The sequence below is a fragment of the Cyanistes caeruleus genome, chromosome 1 (assembly GCF_971803275.1).
Source record: "Cyanistes caeruleus chromosome 1, bCyaCae1.hap1.1, whole genome shotgun sequence".
In the NCBI taxonomy this organism is placed as follows: domain Eukaryota; kingdom Metazoa; phylum Chordata; class Aves; order Passeriformes; family Paridae; genus Cyanistes; species Cyanistes caeruleus.
In genome coordinates this window covers 27,563,259-27,584,168 of record NC_141701.1, presented here as the reverse complement: position 1 = coordinate 27,584,168, position 20,910 = coordinate 27,563,259, and the positions used below count along the sequence as shown (strand labels likewise).

General features: G+C 37.9%; 1 protein-coding gene across 4 annotated transcripts in view; it reads right to left on the bottom strand.

Annotated features, from left to right (window-relative positions):
• Positions 1–686: 686 nt before the first annotated feature.
• The window catches only part of LOC111924593 (ATPase family AAA domain-containing protein 2-like), a 20,895-nt gene continuing 671 nt past the window's right edge, over positions 687–20,910 (bottom strand). For 2 of the 4 annotated variants that reach the window (XM_023920820.2, XM_023920821.2), the window contains exons 2-18: positions 19,101–19,149; positions 18,662–18,760; positions 17,548–17,623; positions 16,643–16,805; positions 16,322–16,437; positions 14,924–15,098; positions 14,208–14,296; positions 13,702–13,861; positions 12,439–12,529; positions 11,683–11,991; positions 9,859–9,949; positions 8,282–8,465; positions 6,556–6,741; positions 5,319–5,454; positions 4,965–5,083; positions 2,524–2,652; positions 687–1,257 (exon numbers count right to left, since the gene is read on the bottom strand). In XM_023920820.2, the coding sequence (XP_023776588.2) occupies positions 1,219–1,257; positions 2,524–2,652; positions 4,965–5,083; positions 5,319–5,454; positions 6,556–6,741; positions 8,282–8,465; positions 9,859–9,949; positions 11,683–11,991; positions 12,439–12,529; positions 13,702–13,861; positions 14,208–14,296; positions 14,924–15,098; positions 16,322–16,437; positions 16,643–16,805; positions 17,548–17,623; positions 18,662–18,760; positions 19,101–19,137 (2,199 nt within the window). In that variant the 5' untranslated portion in view covers positions 19,138–19,149 and the 3' untranslated portion in view covers positions 687–1,218. The remainder of the gene's footprint in view (positions 1,258–2,523; positions 2,653–4,964; positions 5,084–5,318; positions 5,455–6,555; positions 6,742–8,281; positions 8,466–9,858; positions 9,950–11,682; positions 11,992–12,438; positions 12,530–13,701; positions 13,862–14,207; positions 14,297–14,923; positions 15,099–16,321; positions 16,438–16,642; positions 16,806–17,547; positions 17,624–18,661; positions 18,761–19,100; positions 19,150–20,910) is intronic. The other 2 variants (XM_023920822.2, XM_086883699.1) reach the window with 1 other exon arrangement.

Genomic DNA, 20,910 nt, shown 5'->3' with positions numbered 1-20,910 from the left:
ACTTCCTGCAGCAATTCTGCTGAACTAGCCCAACCACTGACTGCAACATGGATAAACTATAGATGAGAAAAAACTGAAATGATAAAACTCACATTTTGGCAGATATTGTGTTTTTCTCTCAGCAGCTTCTGAAAGTTAATTCAAAACAATGCCATAATATTTATATTTTTTTTTGCTTACAATGAGCTCAAGAACACAAATTGAAATTATTAGACAATTCAGGGGAAAAAAAATTGGAGCTGTCAAAGTGTGCTGCAAAACAGAAAGGTCTAAACATCAACAGAAATGTCTTCAACAGAAATTTCTGTTGGAAAGTATGCCGAAGTCTGCAACTTACTTGTTGCAAAAAGGCACTAAGGAGAAATGGAGAAATAAGTTATTTTCCTGTTTTCTGAATATATTTTTTCCAGTAGTTTTTGTGATTTGATTCCCAGGTGGGAATGCTGCCCTGTGTCCTACTCCTGGCCTCTCCAGCTTCTCTTCACAAGAAGTAAACATGAAGAAAAAAATATAAGCAGTTCCAGTGTCTCCCAGCGATAAAAAAAATGTTTGTAAGGTTTGAGACAACAGCAGGAATCAGAATCAATACACTTTAGAATAATTCCATGCTGTTCTCTTGAAAACTCTGTTATCCCAAAAGGTGTTCTTTCACCCAGTATGCCAAAGGCGATCCAATCAACACAAAGTAGAGGTATTTGATTTATTTGCAGTTCTGTGCAGAAAAGGGTGGTAGGCGGTAAATCCACAAAGCCAGCATACTGACTATCAAAACTTCGCAGACACTAATGCTGATTGGCTCCCAGCTACATAGTTTTCCTATCAATTAATATTAAATCTTCTTTTAGTTGAATGATTCTCTTGTTTCATATGCTAATTAGCCCACATTCTCAATCTTCTTACAAGCTGATGCCCACTTTTCTTCAGCTGCTGCCTTTCCTTCTTCAGACAGATCCTTTCTTGATCCTTGGGCTTGATCTACTACTGGAATTACCTAGTTTAATAAGTTTGCCTTGTTTTGTGCCTCTTTATATTGGTCATTTCACCAAGTGTCACTGGTTCAGCACTCTGGTATGTGTGGTTGCAGTTACATTCTTAACTTCTTTCTTCTAATCTATTCTTCAATAGCTGCTACAATTAGTGAGAAATGCTAAATATAACTTATCTATTGCGGAGCCATACACAAACATTAGAGTATGTCAAGTATACTGAAGTCAAGTATCACAGCCAACTGAGGGCTGCAATTTCTTTCTTCATTTCCTAATAAGAAAAAAAACAAAAAAAGAAAATTAGGAGTCAGTGTGAATACAAGCCTGAGAACCCTGATAAATTCTTAATCAAAAGAATCAAGAATCGTCACACATTACATAAAAATGTTAGTAATATTTAGCCAATACATGTGCTGCCACCATCATGTCTTTCCAGCCCCACTAGCTTCAAACACGTCCTTAGGCACCCAAAACAGAGAGTAGGCCAGAGAAACTGCAGAGAGCTATCTCAGGGAGCAATGGGTCTCTGTCAAGATGCTTTCAGCAATAAAAAAGAAGACAGCTCCTGAAGACCCACTACTGAAAGCTGGAACTAAAGCTAAAAGGAGACATAGAAAATGAACAAAAGTTCAAATCCTGTCACAAGAGCCCACAAGCCCTGATATAACACAAACAAATCCCTCCTCATGCTAAAACACATTATTTTGCTAGATGAGAGAAGGGTACATTTTTCAGGAATGGCCTCCTTGGCTAAAGTGATGAGGCTTCCTCTTTTTTTTTTTTAAGGCAGACTTAGAAGCATTAAGAATTTTATGTAATTTCATGCATAACCATCTGAAAGACAAATGGATTCAAAGATTTTGAAGCTGAAGACTGCATATCCAATCTATCTAAAACAACTCAATACTGAGAATGCCTGCCTGGGACTATGGGTGCCTATGGAAGATTTCTGCTGAGTTCTAGCAACTCAGAAATCCTCTCTCAGAGGAAGAGATTAGAGAGTTGGACTCATTAGCATCAAGCCATCATAGACAGAAAGCTCCCCACGTGTCATATTAAAGATGCTTGAGCCACGCCAAGTTATAAAGAAAGTCTAGTGAGCCTACAGAAAAGCTAGAAATTCTTGTAATGTTTCATATTTAATTTATTTTCAGGAGTGGAATGAGTGCTATCTGAGTGTTACCATGTGTGCCTGCCTGCAAGGGGAGAAAGAGGCAGTGGCAGACTGAGAAAAGCACTCCCCTTTCACAGCCCCCCACGCTGGAAAAGTTCTGGAGAAGGACTAGTGGCAGATAGATTAACTGGTTTGAGAGGCCTCTGTAGGTGCCATTTTCTGCTGAAATTGCCAACAATTATGCCAAATTCAACAATGGGTTTGCAATATGAGTAGATGTCTTCTAGCCTGAAATTCAAGTTTTGTAATTGCAAGCAACTAAGCAGTAAAGAGTGATAAATAATTGTGAGCACATACATATGCATAACATATACACACACATAATATCACATGGCAGAAAGTGCTATAAGACAAAAAATTTACCTCCACTAATTCGGTTTTGTCCGGATTTTCCCGCTGTTGGTAAATGCACATGCTGAGAACGGAATATAGTTTGGCCATGCTCGATATACTGACGTTCTCAGTTGCTGTGACGACAGCATCCAACACTTTCTGAAGAAAAAATGGTGGAAACTACGATTCAGACTAGGACATGGTATGTCCCACTTTTGTATATTGTTAAATAAAAGTGACACTTCAGAGAGCTGATTAAATATCTCACAAGATTTAACTGGAGAAAACAAGTTAATTTCTCACACTTCTGACAAAAGTGAGGTTTAAAGTTCAGACAATATTTTCTTACTCATCAATCTATGACATCAACAATCATAACTGCCAACCAGCTGCCTCCAGAACAGCGGGGAATGACACAATCCATTTCATTATAGAATAGCTGCCACCAAAAAGCCACGGTTGCATTTCATTAGAAATGCAATACAGAGCCCTGGAAAATATGTCTTTCTAAGCCAGGCTACAGGTCTTCCAGATACAGCTGTGCCAGCTGGAAACAGAAGCTCCTTAGGTGCTCACCTCTAGCCATTAGCTGGATGTGTACTGTGCCAAACACCAGTTAGCTCCTACCTTTCAGCTCAGGAGTGGAAGAACAAGCAGAATGACTGCCTGTAGCAAATTACCAGTCTGTCACACAGTCCCTTCTGCTGTGGAGATGTGAATGTGATAATCTGTGGAAATGCAACACTAACGAGCTAGGCGCACCACTGCTGTTCAGTAACTGTGTTGTGTGAGGTTGTGAAAATACAGCTTATGAAAGCAGCTACACTGAATGAAAATATTACTGCCTCAAAGCTGCTTGCCATTAATTCAGCCCTGCTCAGAGCAGTTAGCACAAGATTGGAGTATTGCCCTGAACTCCTTCTATCCAGGAGTAATATAAAAAGTATATATATATATTTATAGTATAAAGTGCAGGTAAGAGGCACAAAGCCCACACAGCGTGCTTTCAGCTGCTGCAAACACAACATGTGGCATGTGATAGAGGTTCATGGTGAACATCCCCAGTGAAACTGCTTCTAATTGCTGCCACATAGGTGACTGCATGCTTTTCTATTCTTTCGTCAAGTTCTATGCCTATTACCATGCAAATAAACAAACAGAAACTTCCACCAATCAAACCAACTTAACAAACCCAAACAAATAATAAAAAAGTCTATCCCATATGAAACCAGTCAGATATATTTTGGAGGTTCATCCAGCTAATTGACTTCAGGAAAGTTCCAAAGAAGTTCTCTGGTACAAGCGTCAAGTTACAGTGACACTCGTGTTAAGGAAACAAGTTTTCTAAAAGTTTTTCTAAAACTTTTTTAGATTTACAAATTTCATGATTGTAGCTTTCTCCTCACAGCTGAAATATATATATAAGCTGAAATATCTATAAGGAGTCTACCATGCAATTTCTCCAGCTGGAAATAACTTTGGAGCACACGCTATTGGCACTCTGACTAGAAAAACCTAAGTGGTTTCTTTCCATATTCAGGCAGATGTGAACAACAAAACCCCCTAAAATTTGCTTCCTTAGGACACCAGCCTTAGAAAGCTAGTTTCACTTCTACAAGTTATGTCACAGCTTAAAATTATGATAGAAATGGTGTGGACAAGCCCTTTCATCAGAGGGGATTCCACTCTGGTCATATTCTCCCCATACAGAGGAAACATGCAAATAATACTCCCTTTCTCAGACAGATAAACAGCAGCCTCTTCTGCTTTGACCAAACTCCAGGACTTCAACTAGCAATTTCCTGAATTTTTGTCCAAGCAATATTCCTTGAAAGCCAGGTCCTTCTTTTATACCCTCTCCAGTTCAAGCAAAGGAACCTCTTTTACCCCCTGCAGCTAGGGGTACCCACTTTTGACCCTTTCCCCAGCTATAGCCTAGGATAACAACAACTCTCCTACAGGGGAGTAGGGGACCTCATACCACTGTAATTGTGTGAATGTCAAATTCTAACAGTGAATTTTGAAAGAATTTTGGAAAAGCAGGGATCAGTATTTTATGTGCTTTAAGTTAACCTGCTAATTTCAGGTTTAAAGCCAGAACTGCTAAAAATCAAAGTCCTTTTCTGGTTCCTAATAAATGAAAAACATTGGAACAGAAAAACAAAACAATCCTGCCCCAGTCCATCATAAAAAATGCAATAATAACTAACAGTGCTAGAAGATTGTCATTGTTCTATTTTAAAAATTAACAAGCCCCTTTACATTAAAAATTAGGAAGAGAACCCCATCTTCTAAAATACAGAAAGTAGTTTTCACCAGCTGCAGAAACAACTCTCATAGTCCCTTACAGGCTGAATTATTTCACAAGCTATATAAATTGTTTGAATTGGCATTGGTTAACAATTGACTTAATTTACAATCATAAAGAAAATGTTCTACTTTAGTATTAATAAAATTTAAGTTAGACTTACTCTGAGCTCAGAGTAATCCACAAACACTCCTCTTTTTTTAATTTTGATTGCTTTCTTGTCCCATACTTTTGGTTGCCCATTCTCCTGAGAACATCTTCCAGGACGGTCTATCTGCGAACCTGGAATGACACAAATTTAAGTCAGGATTTCTCTTAATGTGGAACAGAGCATCCATGAAGTATCCTATACCTGAAATAAGGTACCTCTCTGCAATAACAGAGAAAAATTTTATTCAATTTGTGATACTCAAATGCAACTTCATGAAAAATGATTGACAGAGAATTATCACCGAAGCAAATACTGTATTACTTCTTAACTTACACTAACAAAGTTTTAGATGTGGAATATCCTTACTTGCATTGTTTTTTGATGCAGGAGGTTCAGCAGCTTGATTCATAATCAAGTTCTCATAAAACCCTTTTCTTTCAGCACAGGTAGGCCGAGGGATTTTGAAAACTTCTTCACGATTAGTATTAAACAATGTTTTTATCTAGACCATGAGAAGAAAAGAAACTTCAGGTATAAGGCCACATTTTATTTTTTTTTTTTTATTTTCTATTCCAAACAAGTGCATTTTCAAATTATGCTGAATATTCATCTAGATAAAACAAGCTATTAGAAGTTAACTTATTGGCCATAAAAGGCTAGATTTTCATAGCACTGCAGATTAAAATACCTTCTCCAATCTACCTTCTAGAGTTTAAGATCCATGAAAAAAAGTATGATAGGAGAATCAGAAAGGGGCAACATTCACCACCCCAATACTGCTTATTGTACATTTACCCAGCTTAATGTCCTTTAGTTAGATTATTTATGACAACAATAGAGGGAAGAGGCAGGGCTCAGCAGACAAGTGCCAACTTTTTGGTAATGTGGGCTGGTTTTGTTTATTTTTTTTTTTTTATTTTAGAAGTCACTTGCTAATTTTATAAAAACTTCTGTTACTTAGACAAAATAATCAGAGAAGCATATGAATATTTTAACACCTTCCTTTAATGAACACTCTCAGACTCTAGAAAGCACAGCATGTGGTCTTAATTAATTTTTTTAAGAAATACGACTAAAAATTGATTTCCAAGTTGCTTCAAAAGAAGTCAGTCCTTAGCTTTTTAATTTGTTAAGTTTCCACCTAGATGAAGAAAGAAATTGACTTTTTTTTTGTGAAATAATTTAAAATAAAAATTACATTCAATCACTAACAGTGTGACCACAGTACTTTTTCAATAAAAATATTTTCAGAAAATCTTTTCCAAGCTATTTTTCAAGCACTCTGTATCCTTCACTAAGTATACACCAAGCCATGCTGAAGCTACTGAACTGGTTGTCTGAAGTGTATCTATATATCTGTCTAGTAAGCCCAACTGTGTGAGAAGGGAGAAAAAGTTGGGTCAAAGTCAATCTCTTTACTCAGAAAACACTTCAGACAAATGCTTTCAGCATTGTTCTGTCTAAGCAAATTTTAAGAGACAGGGTTCTGGTGCCTGAGTAATATTAGCATAAACTGCTTAAGAGCAGCACAGTACTCTGATGTTTCAAGGAGTTGTAAATTAACAAGAAACTGAGTAACAAAGAAAAGTATTGCCAGAAATACCTCTTCAGGGAGATCTTCATGTGGCACATCAGAGGTTGCAAGGAGCAAAACTGGAGCAAAGTATGGAATGTTATTCAGCAGTCCTAGAAAAGCAATTTTCAGTGTAGGTCCAAGAGCCTCCCACCACGATGGGATTTGTGGGATATAAATGATACTTGGTGCTGTTCTTTGAGCTTCTCGTATCAACTGGTAAAATGAAAGCTTGGGTAAGAAAACTACATCATGTAGAACAGGTCACTAAGTATATATCAGTCAGACAATCTTGTGAAATTAGAGCACAAAAAGCCAAGACATCGAGATAAGCCAGTAAATGAGCCACACCTTAATAATAAGGTAACATTTTCACTTTGAGACAGATGTAGACATTTCTATGCAAACAGAAACAGAACCGAATCTGATTTCAAAACTACTTAGGGGTAACATAACTCCTAAAGAGCCTCAAAACTCAGATGATGTGATGATGTGCCTGAAAAATCAAGACTAACCCCTCAGCAAGATGTGTTAGCCTGGAGAGATCGCTGCACAACTGTGACTGCACTATTTCCAGTTCAGCGTGGGCCCGTACCCATGTTAGACTGGAGCACAATCTGAACAAATACCTATGTGGAAAGATGAGGGCTTACACAGTAAAAGAAGCCTTGGTCACAAATCATAATTTCAAAAACATTTCACAAGAGGTGACCAGTCCTTAGCTTGCCTGAAGAGCTGAATCGCTCAGAGCCTCTCATCCCTCTCATTATCAAAGTGTCCATCAGAGCAGATGATGTGCTTTGGAAGACCACAAACCACTGCCTACAGATGGCATTTCAATCACAGAAGAGGACACGAATCTACTGCAAGAGGGAAGTGGCAACAGTCCTTTCATATGGCAAATTTCTCTATGCACCATTTCAGAGTACAATATGCAGGGAATTCCTGTCACAAGACAGGAAACCTGTGGTACATTCATGCAGTAGACAGGGTATTTATACAGCCACAGGTGCAACTATGACATAACAAAATGAGAATTGTTCCTCCTGCTTGGCAAATGAGTATCCAGTCACATGATGTGTCTTTTACAGCTCTAAAATGTTGATAATAAAAATCAAAATATTTTAATACAATGACCAAGTAATGAAATTTATTTCCTGCCTAAAGGTAGAAATTCAAAACAGCAGTAATCTGCTTATATTTGCTTTTCTAGTTAAGGAACACACATCAGTTTACACAATTAAGCATTCCATGAATTGCAACACTTCCATTGCATTTCACTGCAGCAGAACAGACTGTATATGTGTATTCAAGAAAACTTATTTTCACAAAAACTTTGTCTGCTCTACAAATACATTAAAAAAGAAAATTCAAAAAGTGCATGACACCATCAGGCTGATGAAAAGCCAGCTACTGGGAGCACAGAGATTTAAGAAGCAACAAAAACAACTTTCTGGAGCCCATCAAGACCAGCAGGATTACTCGCCACAAAGAGGTGGTGCTTATTAGCAGCACTTCCCATCTTCCCAACCTCTTTCTTTCATTTCAAATAGAAATGAAACACAGCTATGTACAAATGTCCTTATTCAGTATCATTCCACCTACAAGAAAAATTAATTTTCAGACAAAACACATAACAGCAAATTCAAACCAGGCCAACTCCATTTACAATGAGTTTTGCTTATTTCACTGGTTTACATACAGTTCAAGAATCCTACAAGATCAACCAAAAAAAAAAAAAAAAAAAAAAAGATACCTGTGAACATGTTTCTTCCTGTGATGTGGTGCTAACAAACAAGGTTGGTAGATCTAGTGTATAAGCTGGAAACTTTTCCAGGGCATGTAATACAGCAGGCGCCAAGTCAAAAGCCTGCCCACATCCTGATTCTTCAACTAATAAAAACCGTGGCCTGAAAGATGTTGGCTGGTAAGAAGGATTTCTACAACAATAAGAAGAATACCAGTTTTAAAAAGAGTGATGAAGAGACACACAGATGTTAAATATTTTTCCCATACCTTTTTTTTTTTTGTAAATATGCTCCATGTTCTATCAAATAACAAGCTGCTTGGTGGTTCTGTGATCAAGAAGATCTATTTATCAGTCTGTTTTCTCAGAAACTGGTATCACTACTCTGCTAAAAAATCCTGCCAGTCCCCAGCATGTCTGCTATTCCTTTTGTTGGGTTAAGTAACAGCTCTCAGGTCCCACAGGGGGAATGTTGAGGAAAATACACACAAAACAGCTGGTCAGTAACCTGATACAGAGCAAAATAACAACTTTCATAGCACAAACCAGTCTGGGTCTCTTCAATCTCCATACACAACCATTTTCAGCTTGTCTTGGCTTTAAGTGAGATCTCTACACCTGTCAAACTCAGCTAAAATTTGGCCACAGTTCCTGGAGACGGTGGGAAGGGGCAAAACTACATTTCTAGGGAAAAAAAAGCAGTGTGGGTACTGAAACACATTAGTAGTATCTGAAGAAGAACATGACTGGATTGCTTAAATTACATCACTATACTAAATATGTATAAGATTTGTATTTATTTTATTCAGTCATTCTGGGGGTTTCATCTTCGACTTGTGTATTTATTTCCTAGTCAGCTTGCTTGACACAAATGAAATACATTTGTGAAGAGGTTTGTGCATTTTTCCATCACATTACTATTGTACCTTTACTTGCTGAAGTCAAAGATCCTGAAGACCTAACCAAGCTCAGCAAGTCATATTTTCTAGACAGCACAGCCATAGAAAGGGAGAAGAATATTTGACAATAATCTATTTTTAAAACTATTGGACTTACATGATTTCCACAATAAAAACGTCAAAAGATAACAAAAAAACCAGTAGGGTAAATGTAAAAAATGCAAACATCATTTAAATTTTCCTCACAGAGATTTAACAGGCCACTTCTTGATTTTGTTTCTGATACATAATTTCCTACTTGTTCAACTGTCTTGGAAGGTAGAAGGATAAAAGACAGCTACATAAATCCATGTAAAAACTCCAGAGGGTTTTTAAGTTAAAAGGACAGAATGAGCATTTTTTTGGGTCTTGAGTCTTTGAAGGAATACTATGGATTAAACCAACATATTTTAATAATCTCTGAACCAGTTTGACTTAGTAAAAGAAGGCTGGGCTGATCAGTTTGACAAGCTAGGGCAGTGCAGTCAGAACAGTTAGATCTAGTACCCATTTGGATCTTCACAGTTGATTTTGTGCAGGTATTGATCACCCCCACATGTACACATCTAGCAGCTCTCACATATTTACATAACATTTTACAGATGCAGCCATCTCAAAAACATCACCATAAGGAGGACAAACATGTACCTGCTAAAAGTGCGGAATCCTGCCCTTTTGCTGTGAGGCTTCTTTTCAGAGACTGATGGCAAATCATCATCACTGTCAATCCCATCATCCCCTAAAATAGGATTTAAAGACAAGAGAAATTTGTTATCTTTACTGAATAGTTCATATCTCTCTTTTGCGTTAATACACTTTGAAATCAGCGCTGGAAACCATTTCTCTTGCATTTTGTTATTTGAATGCTATTATCTGAAGAGTACACCCTACCACAGATCTAAGGAGATTGCACAAGTCTACACAAAGCTGTTCTATGTCCTATGATTTGCATCAGGTATTAACTCTCTGTTGAAAAACACTTGGGAGGTTTTTTCCTTAGAATAGAAATGATCAGGAACAACTTCTGTAGCTCCTAGATACCAGAAAAACCCTTCTTCCCTCACTTAAGAATTTATTTACTATATTAGTAATAATTACAGACTACATCAGTGGACAAAGGAGGGGTTACAGACATCATTTATCTGGATTTGCGTAAAGTTTTTGACACGGTCCCCCACAGTATCCTTCTCTTTAATCTGGAGACAGATGGATCTGATGAATGGACTGTTAGATGGATAAGAAAGCAATTAACTGCTCAGAGTTCCAGTAGACATCAGTGACAGGTGATGTCCCCCAGTGGTCCTTAATGGGACTAGTGTTATTTAGTATCTTCATTAATGACATAGATGAAGGAATTGAGTGTAACCTCGGTAAATTTGCTGATGACACCAAGCTGAGCGGTCCAGCTGACACACCTGAAGGATGGGACGACGTCCAGAGGGTGAGCTGGACAAGCTCAAGAATTGGGACAATGGAAATCGCATGAGGTTCAACAGGTCCAAGTGCAAGGTGCTGCATCTGGGTCAGGGCAACCCCCAGTATCAGCTCAAGCTGGGGATGGACAGATGAAGAGCAGCCCTGCCAAGAATGACTTATGGTTGCCAGTGGCTGAGAGGCTGGACATGACCCAGCAATGTGCACTCACAGCCAGAAAGCCAAATGTGACCATGGCTCCACCCAAAGCAGTGTGGGCAGCTGGCCCAGGGAGGGGATCCTGCCCCTCTGCTCTGCTCTGCTCAGACCCCACCTGCAGCGCTGCATCAGGTGGGGTCCCAGCACAGAAAGGACATTGACCTGTTGGAGCAAGTCCACAGGAGAGTCACCAAGATGATAAGAGGAGGGGAACCTCTCCTATAAGGAAAGGCTGGGAAAATTTGGTTTGTTTAGCCTGGAAAAGATGAGGCTTCAGGGTGACCTACTTAAGGTTTTCCAGTACTTGAAGAAAACCTACAGGAAATACGGGGAGTCACTCCTTACAAGAGCATGTAGTGGAAGCACAAGGGGAAATGGGTTCAAACTGAGAGAGAGAAAGCTTAGACTGGATATTAGGAAAAAAGTCTTTACTGTGAGAGTAGTGAGGCATTGAAACAGGTTGCCTAGAGAAGTCGGAGATTTCCAGTTCATGGAAGTGTTGTCTTGTTCTTATCCAAGACAGTGGGTTTGGAACTAGATCACCTTTATGGTCCCTTCCAATGCAAATCATTCCATGAATCTAGAGTTTGGAAAGAAATACCTCATATGTGAAACCTTAGATCTATCTCTGAAATAGTTAACAGGATGTGAGCTACTGTCAGTAACAGGGGGCTTCAGTAGAGGGTTCCTCCAGCTCTCCACTGCATGTTGTACCACTTTGCACATAAAAAGTATAAAATTGCACTGTCATTATGGCTGAGAAGTTTGTATATGTTGGTTGCACAAATCAGAAGTTTCTGCTTTGGCAGGATTTGAAACAATTAGATGCTATTGTAATACCTTGGTTGGTTTTCAGTGCAAGCTTTGCATGGGGAAATGCTCTCTGCAAGGCTAGTAAAATTCTTTCCAGGGTGTTTTCCAATAGTGGCTTTGAAATAGGTGGTAGTGCTCTCCCAGGTGAAACCCCAGATCTCTGTGATGCTGGAACAATCTTCTGCATGGCCATGGCAAAATCCTTTGCTGTTACTTTAATTGATCTGGCATCTATCTTCAGTCTTTTATCACTCTTATGTATCTGTGGATAGCGGCGGCGCAAAGCACAGAGCCCAGCTTCAACACATAAGGCTTTAATATCAGCTCCACAGAATCCTGAAAAACAAAACAAGAACCAAAGGTTACCTCAACACATATATGTATTATATAGCTTAAAAGATGTCTGGATGGCCAGGCCAAGACTGTTAGTGAATGATGCTGCATCCAGTTGGCAGAGGGCTCACTAGTGGGGTTCCCCAAAGCTCAGAACTGAGTCCAGTCCTTTTTAACATCTTTATCAATGACGTGGATGAGGAGATTGAGTACACCCCCAGTAAGACTGTGGACAACACTATGTTGTGTGGGAGTGTTGATCTGCTGAGAGCAGGAAGGCTCTGCAGGGGGATCTGGACAGGCTGGATCAATGGGTATGAGGTTCAACAAAGCTCAACAAAAGCTCTGGCTCCTTCACTTCAGTCACAGCCCCATGTAGCTATACAGGCTGGGGGCAGAATGGTTGAAGACTGCCCAGGGGAAAAGGACCCAAATTGTTTTCAAACTCACCAACACATTTCTCAGCCAGGTCTTCAAGTAAGTTGTCTGATGGCTTCAGGGTCCAGTCTCGTGTGTGAATTTTTAAAATTTCTAATCTTGCCTAGAAACGTGGTTGCATTTTAGTTGCCTGGAGTTTTTTCTTAAGAAAACAACCACAACACAGAACCCCCAAATCTTTCACCCTAGTTCAGATACTTTTCTTGTCTGCTTAACTTCTAAGTAGTTTAGTAGTCAGTTATTAATACATTCAGTGCTTCTTCAAGCAGGAAAATTAATCACTCTTAAATTCTTGCATCAAACTATTGGGAGGGATGTAGTGAAATAAAAGGTAAGTGTTATCTTCCATAAAAAGTAAGTTTTATGAGACCATGACCTAATTATTTTGAAGAACAAATTGTAGTAAAAGCCTCATCTGCAAATGAACATTCTGAATCAAAGAAAATTCTCTCAAATTTAGCAAAATTTACAGTGACGGTTTCAGTAGTTCATCAAATTTGCTTTTCTGCCAGTTCATTCAAAAATGCCTAGTCCATTTAAAAATGCTACAGTTGCTACCAAGAATAAAAACTGTGACTCAAACTACTGTCACTCACCCAGAAAATGTCAAACATCACCCATTTTCATCTCTGATCCTAGCAAGAATTTCAGTGAAATATTCCCTGGTACATAGATTAATTATGGCACACTTCTAGAATTCTTCCATATCAGGAAATTGTATATTAGATCTGTTTCATGGCACCTTGTCTCTAGTTTCTGAGAGCAGATAAGTACTGGATACAAGTATTTGTGATAAATGCACTGTTTCATGCACTTTTCCTAGACTTCAATCCAATAAGCCTTTTATCTTGGCTCCAAAAAGTGCCAAGAAATATCAGTGATAGCCAGAGAAAAAACACAAAAGCAGGGTTACAGTTTTGCACACTATCTCTCTCCCAACTGTCCCCTTCCCAATATTTTTTGGTTGTTATAAAAAAATTTCTTCAATTCTTAGCTGCCATTTCATCAGCTTGCCATTGAAGTGCTGCACCTGTGCAGTGTACTTCATATATTTGCCCAAGAGAGAAGAAACTACTTGTTGACATCATCTTATTCCTAAATATATTCAGTATCAGGTTTGCTCTTCGCAGTACAATGGAATGTCTCCAGATATCCCTCTTGTGTCCAAGCTGTACACTACAGATGGAGACTTGCACTGGTCTGTGATGCTGCCTTGTTACAGGGGTTTGTTATAGAGATGGGCTTTGCCACATAAGGTTGATTTGAAGTTCTGACCTCTTTGTTTGGCAAGCTGAAGCGGAATTCTCGTTCAAAGCGTCCAGGTCTCCGTAAAGCAGGATCTATAGAATCCAATCTGTTGGTGGCTCCTATTACCACAACCTCTCCTCTGCTGGCTAAGCCATCCATCAGTGTCAGAAGTGTCCCCACAACAGAGCTAACAGAAAAATATAATTTTCATTCACTGGTTTAACAAATTTTCTTCAGTCCCATATAACCTTCTCCACTGATCCTTCAGAAAGGACAAGTTTTTATAGACAAGATACTGATCAGCGAAATAATTATTTTAAGAAACAGCAAAATGCAGATAAGGTAACAGACCTTGAACAGATATCAAGCTTAGTGAATTGTTTCCAATTATTGTTTGAAAATAATCTGAAATTCACTAGCACTGAATTACTGGTTTTCAGGTTAAATGAAGGTGTCACACCAAGATAAATAGGTTGTGGTCTTCTCTTCACAAAGATCAAACACCTGCTAAGTAGATATGAAACATGTCCTACCTATGAACCTGGTCTTGTTTGTTGGACCGTACAGGAGCAAGGGCATCGATCTCATCAAAGAAAATAATTGAAGGCCGCATTTGGTAAGCCTACAAAGAAAACACAGGAACACTGACATCAGGAAAACAGTACTACTTGAAAGAGAAAATGTATGAAAGACATTATGGTTGGAAAGGCATTTGAACTAGAATTTTCAGACTAGCATCAGCGATCTCTGCTCATTAACCTAATGTGAAACAGCAGCTTGTCAACAGAAAACAGCAGCCTGTCAACAGAAAACAGCAGCCTGTCAACCCACTGACACTGGGTGACAGGAAACAAATCATACCAGTAGTTTTTACTGCTATTTGGCAACCATGAGAACAGACAGGACTCAAAGTTTCTGGAAGTGACCTTCCATTGCTAATTTGAATGAACATGTTTTTACCCTGCATCTGTTTCCCTCTCATCTAAAGCTACTTGAGACCTGCTTCTTGAGACCTTTTTTGTGACTGAGTTGTGTGTGTGTGTGGTAGAGGGTCTTTTGAGAGTGGTGATTTTCTTGTTTGCTTCCCTGTCATTTCAAGACATCTCAAGAGACTCCATTGAAAAATGGAACACTAATAATCCCATTTCAGTGGAAGGAGGTTACAAAACAAGAAAGAGAGTGAGTTCTTCTTGACCACAAAAAGTTAGTTTATTGGTCCAACAGAACACATGGCATGTTCCAACCTTACCTGCTCAAATACTAATCGAAGCTGTCGTTCAGATTCTCCCACCCATTTACTCATGCAGTCAGCCGCACTTCTCATAAAAAAGGTTACCTTCCTGTCACCAATGCTACATTCATTAGCAAGTGCACGAGCAACCAGGGTCTTTCCAGTCCCAGGTGGACCATAGAATAAACAGCCTCTACAATTTAAAAGAAAGAAATTTTAAAAGAATTCACATAAGAAAAAGCATAATGGAAAAGTATCTATTATAACCCCCATCCCTAAAACACACAATTCTGGTCTCCTAAGCCGAACACTTCATGGATAACACAGTGACAACTGAAGTGTGAGAAAAGTCAAAAGTGTTCCTACACAATTCTGCAAGGCAGCAAACAAAATGAATAAAGAGAATAATGCAGATATACAAAATCTTGAGAAAAGATAGTAGCATCCCACATCTGACAAGCCAACAGAGACGGTTACAGTAGAGTGGAGCAAAACAAGAGCAAACTTCCAATGCAGAATCTGAAACTGGGCTAACTTAGGAATCATCAGTTCATTTCTCAGTGGTAAACCACATATTCATTCCTGTTTTCACAAAAGTCAAGATTTGAGCATAAAGCATTTAATTATCCCTTAAAAAGCTTTAAGTTACTGGATTTGGTCTCCCTTTGCTGGTGATTAAGGAAGAGGAAGTAGTCTAAAAAGGGGATGGTATTCTGCATTTCTGTATTTCCACCAACTATAAGAGACAATGCACTGCTGCTTCAAAAATCATTTCAATGAATAAAGAAGCAAAACACAGATTTTCTTTTCAATGTTTGTAATACTTCTAAATTCAGTGGAAGCAATTAATTTAAAGTCCTATTTCAATATACCATGATCGAGGATATATAAACCTAATGAATTTCTAATAATCTCATCATAACACAGAACTCTCTTAGCTGTGTAAGAAGGGACAGATTCCTATTTTAATCACAAAAAACCCTGCAAAGTTCTAGTTGCAAGTCCCATCAATTGTAAAACTAATACCTGAAAATACTTGGGGTAAAAAAAGGGTTGGTGTAAGACAGAACTGGACTTCCACAGAACAAACTACAGTTAACTTGCAGCAGATATTTCCTTCCTGCTCACAAACTAACCAAGTCCACTTGCATGCAGGACTATAAAGAAAAAAATCTCCAACCCCACCTTTTAAAGGCAAGATACTTTTAAAGAATAGTCTTGCCACACAGTAAATCTCGGAACATACATATATGCTGTATTCTATCATATTTTTTAAAAATTGCTTTTTATTAGTGCTAAAAAGAGCCATGAACACTACTGAAAATTTTGAAGCATGGAAAATGTTGATACATCAGTTAAATATTCTCCTGAAAGCAACTGAGTTAAGAACTTATAGTTTTTAATGGTGTCTCTTACCTTGGAGGTTTAAATTTCAGTATCTCAAAGACATCAGGATAAAGCAACGGCAAAATGACCATCTCTTTTAAAGCTGAAATGTGGTCAGACAGACCACCCACACCATGAAATTGTGCCTAAAGATGAAGTCAATAAAACACATATTAAAGAAAGCTGCAACCTCTATAAGGTTCCATCACAAATTAGATATCGGAACAAAGAAAACATTAGTGGCAATTTGCAAATTGCTTGAGAGAAAACTGTAAGTCAAGGGAGCTGTAGATGGAAACTTTCATAAATACTGCAAATGTCTCACTGACATGAAGAAACAAAAATACTTACTGAACCATCTATTTGCATTTGCTCCATACCAGCCAGACATGCTCCAGTTTTCACGGTCTCCTTATGAACCTCATTTAAGTTGCCTTTCCGAGTTGCTTCAGTTTTCGTGTGCTCATTTGGAACTCCCTTTGTATTATCTTTCTGAGAGTTGGCCACAGGAGACCTAATTTGAATTAAGGAGAAAGAAAAAAGTGCTTTCTAATTTATGATGCAGTTAGATGAGTTTTGATTTTCTAATGATAGCAAGTGAATCCTAAAGACCTTACAAATGAGCATAAGCTTCCTAAATAGCTGTTCGTTCCCACTGTTTTACATTTAATGGCCATGAGTAAGTAAAGAACTTTAAACTGAGTTAATTATTTTAACAACTCTTAGCAATTACAAATATGACCATTGCAATTTATAATTTAGAATTTCATTAGGCATTTTTCTTGTTTAAGGATAGTTTCACAAAGAAACATGAACTCTCTTGAGCGATTGAATAAAAAAATCCATTGAAACTTCCATACAGGCTCTCCCTGTAAGTTGACTTCAGTTTTAATAAATTGTACCCTTCAAGATTAAATCTTAATTTGTACACCCTTCAAGTCTAAGATTTTCAGAGGGACATTATGGCTTCCATTCCAGAAAAATGAATTTCAGTTACACAATCTCAGCCACAACCCTCATCATCACCTTATCAGTGACCAAAAATACAGCACTTTTAAATAAAATCTAATGGCTAGTAAAAAGGATGGCCTCCCCTGCAGTGTTTGTTTTCCTTATACACTCAGACTACCACAGTAATAATTTGCAATTATATTAATCTCTAATTACCACCAGTCAAAAAAACTTTGAAAGCATTATTCAGTCATAAGAACAACAGCACTCTTATAAAGGAGAATTATCATAAACCATACACCAACCTTTTAGGTTTTTTGCCTGATTTTCTCTTTTTGACAGGTGAAGTACATTTGGATGTTAGCTTACGTTTCCTTAGATCTGTTGAAAGCAAAGAATTTAAAATTTGGTACAAACAAGTTTGAGAGAAACCAGTCAAGGGCAGAAAATAGGACAGGTATTATCCATCTCTAAGTTCAGGGAAAGTTTCAAGGTGGGGATGTTGGGTGGTTTAATCAGTGCATAATAGAAGTAAAAAGACACACACCTGATTTTTAAGAAAAAATGAAAACCACAAGAGTAAGATTATTAATTATCTTTAATTGCTATTTTGTTAAGGGTATGTAGATGATTTTTAAATGAAAAGCGACAATAAGGATGCCAAATGGAAAGAAAAAAAAATAGAATGTGCACAGGATACATGCATTCAACAAAATTTAATGGCCAAATGAAGTAAAAAATATAAAGAGAAGTTGTTTACATGTATTTTCATTTTAAAAAGACCTACACCAACAACCCCCCCACTACCACGAAAGAAATTAGCTCTCAAGAGAAACTGTATAGTATTTAGTGTTGTAAAACATACTGTATTTGTTCTGGCTGGGATAGAGTTAATTTTCCCCACAGCAGCCCTCAAGGATGTGCTTTCCATTGCTGGCTGGAAAGGTGTTGATAACACACCAGTGCTTTGGCCATCGCTGAGCAGTGCTGGCACAGCATCAGCGCTGTCTCCCCAACATTCCACTCCCCACCAGTAGGCTGGGAAGATCCTGGGAGGGGACACAGCTGACCCAAATTAACTAAAGGGGTTTTCCATACCGTGTGGCATCAGCTTAGAAAAGTTAAGAAAAGTAGGAGGAAGGTGGAGCATTTTTTATTTAAAATGTTTGCATTCTGGAGCAATCACTACACATGCTGAAGCCCTGCTTCCTGTGAAGTGGCCAGACATCACTTGCTGATGGAAAGTAGAAAACAAAACCTTTTTTTAACATTTTTTTGTGCATAACCTTTTACTTTTGCTTTAGTAAACTGCCTTAACCTACAAGTTATATTCCATCTTATTTTCTCTCCCCAGTTCAGCTGAGAAGCAGGAGTGACAGAGCACTTGGTGAGCACAGGTGTCCAGCCCAGCACACCTACTTTCCAGGGGAGATACATAGCGCTCAATAGCTTTCCTCTGCCGGAGGGAGCGACGTCGACCATTGATTTCTTTTCTTTCATTTCCTTCTGGTGTAGACGCTGCACATCGACACAATGTTAAGTTGTGTAAGTACTGTTGCAAATGTGGTGTATTCAAAACATACATACAGATGACATATTCCCACCTGTCCACAACTTTCTGTCTTGTTAGCATTTTGGAAAAACATGGATTTTTTTTTTTTTTTTTGCTCTGAATACTTGTTCTGAGCTCACTGCAGTACAGCCCTAGAGCTTACAGCTTGTAATGGCAATAGCAACACAAATTCTTTAATAGATAAAAAAACAAAAAGTCATTCAGCCCATCTCAATTGTTAAAGACAAGGCTTTTGGCTAGAGTGTAGTCAAGAAAATTTAAAGCAGAAATAGCCTACAATGCTACCTGGATCATCAGGATTTTTATTGTTACTTCTTCCCATATTGAGGCTTTCCTAATTAAGAGAAACAAGAAAGATGAGTCAGAAACGTGCAAAAACCTGTGGGCATATTTGCTACTTATATAGTAACATCATCAAGGCACTCCATATACATAAAAGATTAAATTAGGCACAGCAGAAGAGAATGGAAGCATCTCTCGAGTACCCAGGATTGATAACAAACATCTCTAAGATAGGGTTTAGTACATGTAATAGTTAAACACTTCACCGGATGCAAAAATGATTGCATCAATTAATCCCAGGTAAATAATCCAAGAGTGTAGCAGAACTCAGGACAAAGAAACTCCTAGCAGACAAAAAAAATCATCCTGGCATTTGGGAGATGATAAACAAAGTACTATGGAAAATTCTGGTTTCGTAAAAAAACAAACAAACAAACGAAAGAAAACATAAAAGAATTCAAATCTAAACAAAAAAAAAACAAACAAAAAACAAACCAAAAAACTATCAAAGCAGGCTATGAAGATGTTCAAAAATCAAAGCACCTGTCATTTCAAATGGACAGCAGACTAACTTAATAAAGGAAAACTAAGAGGGAATATGGCTTCTGAATATCATTTTAACATGAGTTCCTCAAAACAGAAGACTACTTGAGCTCACAGGTGAGGGTGGCAAAAAAAAGAACACAGATAAAGCAATCATCAGTTTTTAGTAAGATTTGAAGTGAAAACTCAAGATCTGAAACAGCTGTTCATAAGCAGAGTCCATTCAAACGTCATAAGGAAATTCAGAAAGCATAGTTTACAGCATGTATTGAAGAATTTCACTGCTATTTTTGTTTCTTCTGAAGCAGATATTTCCTCCACCCTTATAGTGTAGATATGACTGTGAGCTATTAAACCATAATTGGAGAGGAAAAATAAACAGTTCTCTAGACTAAACTGTGCTTTGGAAGAAGTTTGCTGAGCTAAATTAAAAAATACAACTAAATAATTCCTCTATGTGAAATACCCTACTAATCTTCTCCCCACCATCCACTGTTTTGCAGGACTACTTCTGAAGGGCTAAAATACCAAATTGATATGTATGAGCAAAGATAGATAGGTACAAAAAAACCTCAGTGGAACCAGCACACATAACCAGTATGCCATTTCAATATAGTGTGCACAAAGAATGTCATTGACCTCTAGAAAAGTTTTCCAACACTACTTAAAAATTAGGTCCAAAAGTTTACTTTCTTACAGAGAGATTAAGGCACAAGTAGTTAAGCATTCACAAACATACACCATTTTCAGGTTTATTTTCCCCTCTTGCTAAACACAATAAAAAAATCTAATTTAGCAATAAAAAAAAAATAATTATGAAGATCATATTAAGATAAAAGAAAGAAATTATGGAAGTTTGTCATCACACTTAGGTTGCTCTGCATGATAGCATTAAGCCATTTTTAGTTCACAGCCTTCCTCAGACAACAGACTCACAGAGTGTGTTGGAAGGAAGTGACAAGGACCATCAGCTTCAACTCTTAAGATTTCTTCTTGAAACTGGAATTAAGGTTTTACACTGATTTTCTATGACTATATATGGTAGAAAAAACATCTCATTGCTGTTACACTTTGCAAACCTTTCAGAAAACATGTCAGTGTGGGCTTCGCAAAGAGAATTAAGTTACAGACACACACATACACCACTTTGTATCCAGCTTTCCACTGTGTCTTAACTTGACCTGGCATTAGAAAATTAACTTTAAGCATGAAAGAAAAGTTAATTAAACATGAAGGTGCTTCTGACGTCAAGAAAATGGACTTAGAGGCA